Source organism: Pteropus medius, unplaced genomic scaffold (genome assembly GCF_902729225.1).
Source record: "Pteropus medius unplaced genomic scaffold, Ma_sr-lr_union100, whole genome shotgun sequence".
Taxonomy (NCBI): domain Eukaryota; kingdom Metazoa; phylum Chordata; class Mammalia; order Chiroptera; family Pteropodidae; genus Pteropus; species Pteropus medius.
In genome coordinates, this window is record NW_024351114.1 from 36,829 (window position 1) to 51,749 (window position 14,921).

At 31.7% G+C, this 14,921-nt stretch overlaps 1 protein-coding gene across 1 annotated transcript in view; it reads right to left on the reverse strand.

Annotated features, from left to right (window-relative positions):
- Positions 1 to 14,921, reverse strand: part of LOC120586543 (uncharacterized) — a gene marked incomplete at its 3' end in the record, with an annotated part of 85,676 nt that overhangs the window by 36,822 nt on the left and 33,933 nt on the right. The window contains exons 9-10 of the mRNA XM_039842916.1: positions 13,942 to 14,036; positions 13,394 to 13,583 (exon numbers count right to left, since the gene is read on the reverse strand). Coding sequence (XP_039698850.1) covers positions 13,394 to 13,583; positions 13,942 to 14,036 — 285 coding nt within the window. The remainder of the gene's footprint in view (positions 1 to 13,393; positions 13,584 to 13,941; positions 14,037 to 14,921) is intronic.

The window sequence follows — 14,921 nt, forward strand, 5'->3', positions numbered from 1 at the left end:
CCTGAAATTTACCAGAATTTTAATCCTAAAATTTAATTCTAAAATGAAACCATGAAAGACCCTGAATAACCACAGCAATCTTGAGAAACAACAAAGTTAGAGGAATCGTGCATGCTGATATCAAACCATACTCCTAGGCCATAGTAATCAAAACAACATGGAAGTGGCATAAAAAGAGACACATAGATCTATGGTAGAGAACTGAGAGCCCAGAAATAAATCCACGCCAACATGGTCAATTAATCTGTGACATTTGAACAAGAATATACAGTGGGGTAAAGATAGTCTATTCAATAAATGGCATTGGGAATACTGAAAAAACATGTCAAAAAAATTAGAGAAACTGGACCCTCTTCTTACATATATACAAGAATAAACTCAAAATGGATTAAATAGTTAAATAAAAGACACCCAACCATAAAAAATAGAAGAAAAAATAGGCAGTAAACTCTCTGATTTGACTAAAAATATGACTAAAATTACTCATATTTTTCCAATACATCTCCTTCAGCAAAGTAAACAAAAGAAAAAATAAACAAATGTGACTACACCAAACTAAATAGTTTTTCAACAGCAAAGAAAACCATTGCTGAAACAAATATACAACCTATTGAATGGGAGAAGATATTCACCAATAATACATTCAATAACGGGTTAAGATTCAAAACTTATAAAGAACTCATACAACTCAACACCCCCCAAAAAATTCAATTAACAAATAGGCAGAGGACCTCAACAGACATTTCTCTAAAGAGGACATACAAATGACCAACAGATATATGATAAATGCTCGACATCACCAATTATCAGAGAAATGCAAATTAAAACCACAATGAGAATCATCACACTTTCTCAGAATAAACATTATGAGCAAATCAACAAATGAAAAGTGTTGGAGAGGATGTGGAGAAGAGGGAACACTAGTTCATGTTGCAAATCGGTGCAGCCATTATGGAAAATAGTTTGAAGTTTTCTCAAAAAGTAAATAGAAAAAATAGAACTGCCTTATGATCCAGCAATTCTACTTCTGGGTATTTATCTGGCAAAATCAAAACCCTAATTTGAAAAGATATATGCGTCCCTATGTTCACTGCAGCATTATTTATAACAGTGAATATATGGAAGCAACCTAAGTGCCTATCAACAGACAACTGTATAAAAAAAAATTATAGTACATACATACAATGGAATATTACTTGGCCATAAAAAGAATGAAATCTTACCTTTTGCAACAGCATGGATGGACCTAAAGGGTATTATGCTTAGTGAAATAAGTCAGAGAGAGACAAACATAATTGTACCAGAAACTGGTAGAGCACTATTGAAATAATGTTTATGTCAAGAGATGTGGAAAAAGCATTTGACAAAACACAGCAACGATTTATAATGACACTTAAAAAAACAGATACATCAACATAGTAAAGCCCATATATGACAAACCCTCAGCTAATATCACATTTAATGGTAAAAAACTAAAAACCTTCCTTCTAAGATCAGGAAAAAGGTAAGGCTGTCCACTGTCACCACTGATATTCAATATAGTATTGGAGGTCTTAGCAAGTGCAATCAGGCAAAAGAAAGAAACAAAAGGCATCCAAATAGGTAATGAAAAAGTTAGAATATCATTTTATGGGGAGATTGTGTCAGGGAGAAACAGATGACCCAACAATTCTGCACTGATAACAAACCCATTGCAGTAGTTCTTTTAATAGTTTAACAGATACTAATGAATAACAAGTCAGAAGGACAAAGAATGAAGTATAGACAGGTTCCATACCTTCTGGTGGTCTTGTTATAGATTAGTTATGATCGATACTATCATTAATTTGGTATTGATCTTGATTGTCATGACATTCTGGCTATTACTAATAATGTCACTACATTTTAAGGAGGTAGATAATCATTAACTAAAAAGCTTTGATATGCTTGCTAATGAGTGGTATTAGTGAAATGTCCGAGCTTGAAAGAAGTCTAGGCCAAGAGTTGATTTTGTTCACATCTACATCTATACAATATGGTTATTAAAAAATATATTCTTTCTTCCCACTTTTTTAAATTACATGCTCATTTACTCAAAGACTTAAATTTTACTAAAGCACACATGTACTGGAAGTTTGATCAAAATTAAAAAGAAATAAAAAAACAATTTATATTATCTACTATTCTTGTTCCCAACTGTAGTATAATGAAATCAGAGAACAAAAGGGGGAAAACAGGTTAATGTATCAGGATATGTGCTAAATTATCAGCCTATTTTAACTGTATTGATATTCTTTGCAACAGAGAGAGAATATGTGTTTGTAGAGGAAACTTCTAGTTCTAGACCAGAAGTTAATGAATGTAATAGTTAAAATACTTTAATTACTTATTGACTTTTCTTACTTAACCTATTTATTTGAGAGTTCCCAAAACAAACACTAACTTACAAAAGATCTCTCTCAGGCACAAATAAAAAGGAAAAATAACAGTCCTCTCATAAATAGGCCATTTCCTAAATAGTAGTTAGAGCACACAAATATCATTTAAAAAAAAATATTTTTCTTGGACAAACACACTTTTAAGTAGAATTTCTTAAATGAAAGCTGAATGCTACTTTTAGAATTAGCAATGCATAAGTAATTAAGATGTTACTGTAAGTAAAACAAAGAAATCAATAATGTACAAATTTTAAAAGGCACAAAAAAATACTGATAATAGTAAAGCTAAGATTCTGGAACACGTTTATTTCCTTATTGGTAACAAATTTAATAATTAAGATATCTTCAAGTTAAAGCTGAAGTTAAGACTGAACTACAGCACAGTCAAATGATACATAGAAAAATAAAGTTGTGTACCATTAGTATGTGGATATTCAAATAAATATCTACGGACAAATGATTGAGAGCCACATATCCAGAAAGCACATATTTACAGCTTACTCTTAGGACAATGACCTGTAAGAGCAATTATCAAAAAGTCAAGTTTAACTATAAGTCTTTGCAAACTGAAATGCTGAAAAGAATATATACATTCTTTGTAGCCTGGAGGTAAAATGTAAACAACATAGAGGAGGAACACTGAGAATACAGTTTAACTGTTAGTAACACTTTCTTAAGTCTTCAAAACTATTTTTCCAACTGCTCTACAGAAACCAAAACAATTTCAATAAAGAATACAACAGGGCCCCAAAGACTTTCCAAATTATTTTTGTTATACATTTACAATAAATATTGAATAATAATTTTATAGTTTACTCAAAAAGAAACATACTTTTCTATTTAATAAATAATACTAATCATCATGAATACAACCACACTTATTAAGAACTTATACCTCATGAACTGTAGCAGATATGCAAAGCTGGTCCCTGATGCACATTCAAAGAGATACATATTTCTTTTCTTTTTTGATGCTTTTCTTATATATCTGAACATATCTGAAGAAATCTGAAAATTATTATGCTATTAATATGAGATCCATAATGACTAAGAATATGACAAATGCCTATTTTCCTTAGATAAATCAATAATTTGGCTAGTTTCAGTCCTGGTTTTAACTGCTTTAATAAAATGTTAAAATTATACATAAATATAATTTTATACAGATCCATATTTATCTACCTATTCATCCATCCATTCATCCATTCATCCACCTATCTGACTCTGTACTAAAATCTAAAAGGATATTATTAAAGATAATGAGTTTTAGTGCTTGAAAAAACTCAATGTTCTGAAAAAGGTTAACTCCAATGTCTGTAACATAGTGAAGTTACTTTGAGGGTATAAAAGTAGCATGTATTTTTCATCACAGAAATAGCATATTAATATATTTCTAAGGCTGATTTCTTCCTACTGGCTTACTGATTTCTCAAATTCCTATAGTTGTATCTCAGGTCTAAGAGATCTTGAACCAGGTGGGATTCTTTCAGGCTTGAGTCTGATCACAGGATCTGGAAAATTTGTTTGTGCTCATGTATAACATTGTCATTATACTACAAAATCTTGCATGGACCCTCAGAAGTAGCTTAAGGGAAATATGAAAGGCAAAGACCAGGTGTTTTATTATCTGGCACAGCAAAACAGGGTAGCAACAAAGGATAGAACATAGCTCAAGGCCTAAGATTCTTATTTCTTTAATCAGGAATGTAGGAATCAGGCCTCATATGGCCTTAGTAGCGCAAAAGAAAATGTCCAAGGTGGAAAGTTTTACAGCCTCAAAGCTGTATGGAAAATGGTAGCAAGGAATGCTGAAGGGACACATTTGTGCCCTTTCTGAAGATCTGACTTACTTCTACTGTTCAACTTTAGGTCCATTTTCTCACATACTGCAGGTATGAGACACTTCATGCAGTTTATTGTGACTATCAGGACTAACTGCTTTATGACACTACAGAAAGCACATAACAAAGAGGCAACTATTGTTGGGTAAAACATGTCTTGACATCATAGGTCTTATTTCCTATTTTATTCATTTATTTCACATCATTTGGCAAATAATTTGTTTCATGTTAGCAAATATTTTATTAATTTATTTGTAATCAGGCTTCAGTTTTTTGAGCAGAAAACAATACATGATCAAGTTTAAAAATAGTTTTCAAAGAAGATAAAGACCAAGAGACAGGCCAAGAAAATGCTCACTATCCTACTTGGCTTAAGTCTGGTCTCCTCCAAATCCTGATTAATGATCCTTTCAAAAATGTTTTTCCTGATTAATTCCACCCAATTTTCTTTTCTTCTATACTATTTTAACACAATATGTAGTCACACAAAATGGTATTACATTACTTTTACTTGTTTATAAATTGTTCCACAAGCATTTAATATATCTATGTTCACTCTTTAAAACTAGAAAGTAGTAACTACGACTTTCATTTCTTTTGGTTATCTCCCACACCAAAGTTTGGATATTCTGAATACAAATGGAGCTCAAAGTTGTTGGCTAAAATGTAATTTTAAGTAATCTTTTATATTTCGTGCCAGTAAAGTGTTGAGTGGCATTAAATATTATAATACAGCAGTATATTGTAATTCAAGAGATTCCATCAGATTAGTGCAAATATTAGCGTGCTGTAACCAACCAGAGTCCCAGGGTCACATTGGCAGCCAAAAGTACACTGCCACCAAGCAAGATAAAAAACCCTATCAGATCTCTGACATCATTGTCTGCAGTCACTGAGGTAAGGGTAGCATCCAGGAAAGAGTTTAAAATCCACTGTCCATCCAAAGCAAAGCAGGGCACCGCATTAACAATAGCCAGAGCTCCTGAGAGGGAAATCAGATACCTGATCAAACCCAGATAAGGAAAAGAATGTGAACAAAGTGGAAACCATGTATCAGTGAGTCAAAAGAACTTTTAAATTATAGCCAATTTCTCTGATTTTACTAATCTCTTCCCAAAGCATAGGTCATTCATTCATATTTTTAAAGTAATAAGCTTTTATATTAGAGCAGTTTTAGGTTCACAGCAAAACTGAATAGGAAGAACAAAAAATTCACACATACTGCCTAGTCATACAAATACAATATCCACAACTATCTGTCCTGCACTAGCCTGTTATATTTGTTAGGATAAATGAACCTACAGTATTATCCCATGTCCACAGTTTACGTTAGAGTTCATTTTTTGGTGTGCATTCAGAAGGTCTTGACAAATGTATGATATGTACCTACTATTTTAATATGAAATGGAATGGTTTCACTGCAAAATCCTCTGTGCTCTGTCTATTTATCTCTCCTTCACCCTAAATTCTGGCAACTACTATTTTTTGTTTTATATAGTTTTGCCTTTCTATAATATATTTTAGGTGAAATCACATGGTATGTAGAAATATCAGAGTGGCTTTTTAAATTTATTTGTATGCATTTAAATCATCTCCATTATGGAGTAAAGTAAGAAGCATGGTGGAATGAGAATCACCCTTAACCTCTCCCCTTGAAACTATAAGGAGCTAAAAATCTGCATCCCAACAAATAACACTAAACCTGCACACAAGTACGTAAGAGAGATTGGCATATCAGGGCATGAGAAGGGGATACTCCTTCAAGTCTAAGTAGAGAAACAATCTGTCAAACACCATGAATAACGAAGGTGACAAGGAAGCTCATGAAAAAAAGTGATAAGTCTCCAGAAAACAAGCTCAAATACATAGAAATATGTGATTTAAATGAAAGACGAATCAAAATTTCATGTTTTAAAAAACTCAACAGGTGCAAGAGAATTCTGATTAATAGTTCAAAGAACTTAGAAACAAAATCAATGAGTAACTGGAATACTTTAAAAGAAAATTGAAACTCTAAAAAAGAACCAAGCAGAACTATTACAGGTGAAGAACTCATTAAAAGAGATGAAGAATGAAATAGCAAGTCTAGGAAATTGAGCTGACCAGATGGAGAAAAGAATTAATCATGTCAAAAATAGAAATCTGGAAATGATGCAGTAAGTAGAAGAAAGACTTGAGAATAAAAAAATTAAAGAACTTCAAGAACTATCTGACACCAAGAGAAAGAGCAATAAAAGAATAACAAGTATACCAGAAAGAGAAGAGAGGGAGTAAGGAACAGAGAGACTATTCAAACAAATAGTTAACGAGAATTTCCAAAACTATGGCAAGAACTGGATCCTCAAATCCAAGAAGTAAACAGAATACCTAAATATCTCAACCCAATAAGTCCTTCTCTAAGACATTATATTAAAATTGTAAAAATTAATTTAAAAAATAACCTTAAGGTACCATGGAAAATAATACAGTACCTCATAAGGAAAACTCATTAGATTATCATCGTACTTCTTAGCACAAACCTTACAAGCAGGGAGGGCGTGAAATCAAATATTCAAATGCTTGAAATAAACTACCAGAAGAAAACAATATACATAAAAAACTTTTCCTGTAGAAATGAAGGAGAAATAAAGACTTTTTCAGACATACAAAAGGCCTACATCAAAGAAAATAATGAAGGATGTCATTCTATTTGAAACAACAGGACAAAACTATAAGATGACTAACAAAAGCAAGAGAGTGCAACCGTTATTAAGAAGAGATAAGCTTAGATATTATATAACAGCTAAAGATTAAAGAAAAACTTAAAAAAAAAAAAGACTATAGCTACTGCTACTTAGAAATGGACTAATAGCATAAATACAAATAATTCGAGACAACAAAAACAGACAAAAGAATGGAGTAAAGGTCCAAACCTGCAAAGCAGAATGGAGATAAGATGCATGCAGAAGAAAAAGGACTACTGTATATATAAAAATTTCATTTACAAAAACTTAATGGTAACCACACATAAAATATCCAGAGACATGTAATATAAAATAAGAGGTAACAGAAAAAAAAAAAACATAAAATGCTACAAATTAAAATAACAGAAAGACACACAAGGACAAGAAAACAACAAAGACACCAAGCTATTAGAAATCAAAAGATAAAATGGCCATAGAGATTATTTCAATAATTACTCTAAACGTAAATGGTCTGAATTCACCAACAGAAAGGCATATAGTAAAAATTAGATAAAACAACAACAACAACAACAAAAAAGCCATACACTGCCTTCAAGAATCACATCCCAACAAATAACAGTAAACCTGCACACAAGTATGTAGGAGAGACTGGCATATCAGGGCATCAGAAGGGGACATTGCTTAATGTCCAGGCAGGAAAGAGTCCATCAAACACCATGAACAACGAAAGCGACAAGGAAGCTTATGAAGAAAAGTAATAAATCTCCAGAAAACAAGCTCACAGACATAGAAATATGTAAAAGGCTGAAAAATGATTGTCCAAGCAAATGTTTATCTAGAGAAATGCAGTGGAGCTGTACTTGTATCTGACAAAATAGACTTTAAGATAAAAAAGGTAATGAGAAACAGTGATGGACACTTTGTAATGAAGACCTAACACTTATCAATATATATACTCCCAATCACGGAGCATCAAATATATATAAAACAACCACTAACAGAACTAAAGGAGAAATGGACAGAAACACAATTATAAGAGATGCCTAAATATTCAGCTATAGCCAGATCATCCAAAGAGAATATTAATAATGTCAACCTTAAAAGACACATTACACCAACTGGACTTAATTGACATTTACAGAGCTTTTCATCCTAAACAGCTGCTTATACATTCTTCTCTAGGACACATGGAACATTCTCAAGGGCTGACCACATACTGAGACACAGAGATAGCCTCAGCAAATAGAAGGTTGAAATCATATTAACCATTTTTTTCTGAGGCTGGAAATCAACTGTGAAAAGAAAGCAGAACCACATATATATGGAGATTAAACAACATCTTACTTAAGAATTGGGTCATAGAATAAATAAAAGGTGAGGTCAAGAGATACACAGAAGGAAACAAGAATAAAAGTACAACATATCCTAACTTTTGGTACACAGCAACAGTGGTAATAATCGGAAAGTTCATATCATCAGAGTCATATCTCAAGAAACAAGAATGATCCCAAATAAACAAATGAACATTACATCTTAAAAAAAATTAGAAAAAAGACAAATGAAGCTTAAAGCCAGCAGAAGAAAATAATAAAAATTACAGCAGAATTAAATAAAATTGAAAACAGGAAGACAATAGAAAAAATTAATGCAACAAAGAGATGGTTCTTTGAAAGATTAATAAAATGGACAAAGCGCAGCCTAGACTCACTAAAGAAAAAACAGAAAGGACACATATACACAAAATCAGAAATGAAAGAGAAGTTACAACAAATACTGCAGAAATACAAAAGATTATACAAGAATACTATGCAAAAGTCTATAGCCATGTGACACTTAACAAGCCCGATCTTGTCTGATCTCGGCAGCTAAGCAGGGTTGAGCATGGATGAGAGACCACCTAGGAAGACCAGGTGCTGTAGGCATAAAAATAAAAAATAAGGGATTGTTAGGTGACAAAGTCCTTGCAGTCTGTGAGGTCAACCAAGGGTTGCCTTGCCTAAATAAAAAGAAAAAGAAAAAAAGAATACTATGAACAATTATACAAAGTTTAATAACCTAGAAAAATGGATAGGTTCTTAGAAATATACAGACTTCCCAGACTGAATAGTGAATATCTAGAAAAATCTAAGCACACTGATCAACAGTATGGAAATTAAAACAATTATCAAAACTTCCCCAAAGTGAAAGTCTAGGATGAGATGCCTTCACCAGTGAATTCTACCAAACATTCAAAGGCGATTTAAAACCAGTTCTTCTCAAACTTTTCCAAAAAATTAAAGAATACTTCCTAACTCATTTTATGAAGCCAACATTACCCTGATACCAACAGCTGGTAGAGACAACACACACAAAAAAACTATAGACCAGTATCTCTGATAAATACAGATATAAAAATCCTAAAAATATTAGTAAATTGAATATAACAATACATTAAAAAGAGTATACACTATGACCAAGTGAGCTTCATTCTAGGGCACAGGGATGGTTTAACATATGTAAATTGATCAATGTGATATACCACATAAACAAAATAAAGAATATAAACCATCTGATCATATCAGTAGATGTAGAAAAAGCATTTGATAGATACAGCATCCATTTATGATTACAACGCTTAATAATATGGGAAGAGAAGAAAAGTACCTCAACATAGTAAAGACCATGTTTAATGGTGAAAAACAAAACTTTCCTTCTGAGATTAGGAAAAAGACAAAGCTGACCCGTCTTACCCTATTATTCAATATAGTGTTAGAATGATCAGGCAAGAAAGAAATAAAAGGCATCCAAATAGGGAATGAAAAACTCAAAATAGTAACTCTTTGCAGATGACATAATTCTCTATATGGAAAACTCTAAAAACTATTAGAAATAATAGACAAGTACAATAAAGTTATAAGATACAAAATCAATATACATAAATAGACAGTGTTCTTATACTCTAACAATGAATTTTTATAAAAAGAAATAAAGTTACTTTTGTAACTGCAACAAAAAGAAAATACCAAGAAATTAACCTAATGAAGTATGTGAACACCAATATACTGAACACCCTAAGACATTACTAAAAGAAACTGAGGACAGAAAGAAATAGAAAGACATTCTGTGTTCATGGTTTGGAAAAACTGACATAGTTAAAATAACTTTATTAACCAAAGCTATATGCATTGTTTAATGCAATCTGCATGAAAAACCCAATGGCAGTTTTAAAAGAAACAGAACAAAAAGTCATCAGATTTGTATGGAATTACAAAAGATCTCAAATTGTCAAAGCAATTCTGAGAAAAAAAAAATGTTGGAGTTATCACTCTGCTCAACTTTAAATTTATTACAAAGTGACCAAATAGCATGGTGTTGGCAGAAAGCAGACACACAGACCAGTGGAACAGAACTGAGTCCAGAACTAAACCACCATGTATGTATGCAAATAATTTTCAATAAAAGAGCCAAAAACATACCATGGAGAAAGAAAAATCTCTTCAATAAATGGTGGTGGAAAAAAGTCACCTGCAAAAGAATGAAACTAGACTGTTGTAACTATACAACAAAATTAACTCAAAATGAATCAAAGACCTGAATATAAGAACTGAAACAATAAAATGCACTGAAGAAAGCATAGGGACTAAAATCATGGACCTTGGTTTGAGAGAGGAATTTGTCTATTCGACCTCAAAGGCAAGGGAAGTAAAAGGAAAAATAAATGAATGAGACTGTAGCAAACTAAAAAGCCTCTACAGAGCAAAAGAAACCATCAATAAAACAGAGAGGTGACCATCTGAATGGTAGAAGATATCTGCAAATAGTCTTTAATAAAGGACTAATATCCAAAATATACAAAGAACTCATATAACAACCAAAAAACCCCAACAAGTCAATAAAAGAAATGCGCAGAGGACTTGAACAGACGTTTATCCCAAGAAGACACATAAATGGCCAAGAGTCATGTGAAAAGATACCCTCATTAGCTATTAGGGAAAAGCAAATCACAACCACAATGAGATTACCACCTTGCTCATGTGGGAATGGCTGTCAACAACAGGACAAGTAATAAGAAATGTTGGAGAAGATGTGGAGAAAAAGGAACCCTATACACTGTGGTGGGACTGCAAATTGGTATAGCCACTATGGACAACAGTATGGAGGTGCCTCAAACAACTAAGACTAGAATTACCATATGATCTATCAATCTCTCTCCTGGGTAGCTACTTAAAAAATTTGAAAACATTTATGTATATAAGATATATACTCCCCAACTTTTACTGCAGCATTACCAATATATAAGGCCAAGACAGGGAAGCAACTGAAGTATCCTTTGATAAATGACTGGATAAAGCAACTGTGGTACATATATAGAATGGAATATAACAGCCATGTGTGTTGAGATAATCATACTAAAAGAGATAAGTCAGACAGAAAAAGTTAAGAACTATGTAATTTCAGTCATATGTAAGATATAAAACTGACAGCAACATATGAAAATAACAAAGAAACAGAGACTTAGACACAGACACCAGTTCAGTGATCACCAGAGGGAAAGAGGGAAGGGAGAGGTAGATCACGGTAAAGAGAGTCAAAAAATGGTGATGGAAGGAGATTTGATTTTAGGTGGTGAACACACAATGTGACACACATATGACTTATTACTGAATTGTACATTTGAAACTTATGTGATTTTATTTGTCAATGTCACTCCAATAAATTTAATTAAAAACACAGGTCTAAGGAGTGAAATAAGTCAGAGAAAGTCAAATACAATCTGATGTAATTTATATGTGAAATCTACAAAATAATTTTAAAAAATACATTTTTATACATTAAAATATGCTAAATATTTTGTCTAAAGAACATGTTTCCCACAGAAAGGATACTTGACAAATGTTTCCACAGTCACAGGCAGATCTATGCTTAAAAAGTTGAAACGTGGAATAAAACCAGTTATGCTTACTAAAAGAGAAAAACAGTATTATTCATACCTAAGTCACAGCATTATGAATGTTATCAACATTGAGCCAGTCATTCTAAAAATCATCAAATATTGAGCTAGCCATTTAAAATGGGTGAGAAAGCCCATCCCAAACATACACAGGCAGGCCATTTGGCTCCCATTTAAAAACAATCATTATCTTAGAACATCTAACACTAAAGTGTAATGCACAAATTCAAACCTGTGTATATGCCTATTTTGAGGTTAGAGTAAGAATAAACTGATTGTATACCATATGTGACTACACAATATGGAGAATGACTTTAAAAATGCCCTAGAATTTCCACATGAGTTTTTACTCTTTCAAAGCAGCATAGCTTTTAAATCACATTTACTCAAATTATTATGCCACCTAATATCTTTCTGGCAGGTTATTTTTTTCATTGTTTAAAAAGGATTAAGACTAAGGGGATTATTAAAGTCTCTTCCAGTCTGTAGATTCCATAATCCAGTTTTTATTCAAACATTTAAAAATCCTTACCTTTAATTACATACAGGCCATGGTATAAGTTTCTGAATTACTCTAATTGGTGATATGTTTTTCATTTGTGCTATATTTAATATTTGCAGTCTAGAGCCACTTCGGGTAGTACTAATAAATAAGGAGGGTGACCCAGGCCGTACGCACTGAAAGCCTTTAAAGAAGTAGCATAAAACTCAACTTTCTATCAAGTGATGAAGAGATAAACAAAATGTGGTATATCCATATAATGGAACATTATTCAGTCATTAAAAAAAGTATGAAACAATTTTATGTTAGAATATGAACCCTGAAAACTTAAGCTAAGTAAGATAAGTCTGACACAGAAGGTTGAAGATTACATAATTTCTTTTATATGAAATACCCAGAAGAGTTAAGTCTATATATTATATTATGTATTATATATAGTTTGTGTAACTATAGATATATTAAATGCCACTGAACCGTATACTTTAAATGGGTGAATTGTATATGTGAATTGCATTCAAACAATTATTTAAAAATAACAGAAAATGTTATACAACAAAATGAATTAGATTACATGATCTTCAGCCATAAAAAGAAATGATATATATTGTCACTATTAAAATATGGTGGCTCAGGTTTGAAATAATATTTATATAAAATTCATAAATACATGTTACTTTTTGGTCCCATCCTTCATCCCAGTATTTGCTGTAGTAGTCTGTCTTTGCCATTGTCTGGGGGAAACAGGAAAAACTTTAATAAACAGAATTTATGTGACTTGTCACAAATGATGGTAAAGGAAAATCTGTCACATTCCACAGGCAGGGATGGGCTTCAACTGCATCTGGCTTTATAAATTCAAGAGTGGCCCTATTGCTTAAATTTCATTTAATGCTTGAGCACAAAGTTAATCAGACTTTGATAAATGTTCAAATTAATAAAATCAATACAAGGATCTGCACTGAATGTATAACATTCATATGTGATAATGATTTTCTAAGTCAATCAATATAATTACCTACCTGTATATTGGAGGTTCTGTGGATGTCCTATGTACAATGTATCAATTTGAGGTGGATGTTTCACTTTTATTAAGCGAGTGTGAATTTCCAAAGAAGGCCATATACAGAAGCTTGAACCTTTTTTACAATCTTTATTAGCTCTACAAACTTGGCTATCTTCAACTGCCTTCCGGACAGGCAGACATGTATGCTATAAACAACAACAAAAATACTTAAAAGTGTTTTACAAACAAGAAAAATTCAAGTTACTTTCCTTCAAGATTTTTCATGTTATCTAGCATATTACAAATGTAGGTTATGTTTTAAAAATGACATTTATACGTACCTCCTAAAATTAGATTCCAGTGAGATCTGACCAAATACACTATTATCACTATAAAAATTTAACGTTATCAAAGAAACAGAAATTTGTATAGGGATTTTAATGTGATATAAAGAAATTATTCTATTTTAATTCTATATACTTATTTTATAGTAATTACATAAGACATATACTTATTTTATAATAATTACATAAGATATGCAAAAGTGCTTCATGGACAACTTACCAAATGTTTATTAATATTATTTATGTAGGAAAAGCACATATTTGTGAGGCTGTGATTGTTACAGCATTCAGTGGAACCATCCAGTCGTTTGTATGCTAAAGAGAAATACAGTTGATCTATTAGAATTTGTTCCACAGAAGTATATTTTTATAATTGTTTTCAAGGCAGAATAAGTAAAATGGCATGTGAATTCAGAAACAATTGTGTAAATTAGGTTTGTATTGCTGTATAAAAAGGAATATATTCAATTTCTAATGAAGAAATAATGTTATCTTCTCATAAGCTTACCAGTAAGGCTAGAGTTGTAGGATGTCAGTAGGTTTGACAATACTATCATCTCTTGCTGGTCAACTAATCATATATTATGTATCCATATGCCACCTAACATTGTTATATGCATAAAATATGGTCTGTGGCTCATTTTCAGTAATTATTTTAAAAAACTAACAACTGATACTTAATACCAATTTCTACCAAAAATTATTCAATTTTTCCAACAAATAAGTGGCATGCGTCATTTCCAAAAAAAGGGAGCAAAAATTGTAGTAACTGAAAAGTGACTTAAAAGATATAACCACCAAATGAAACGAGCCAACTCTAAAAAGACAATTAGCAAAAACTGAACACAATATAGAAATCAGGAATTATTATTAATTTTTTTAAGTTTGATAAGAAGACTGCTATGGTTTTAAGAAGTCATCAGACATTGACATTAATGGATAAATATTAGGATGCCTGTTTTAAAATATTCTGAAAAAAATGGGATAATTACATTTAAAGACTGGTAAATTATTGATAATTGTTGAAATAGCAAAATATAACCATGGGTGTTGGTTATATTATTCTCTTTAACTTTTAATCTGTTTAAAAGTTTCTGTAAAAAAATGGTTGTAAAAAAGGGTAATAATTGGAAAAAAACTTTTCAGTTGTTTTTTTCTACTTTACTTTTGCCACACTATACTGTATTCACATTTTATTTT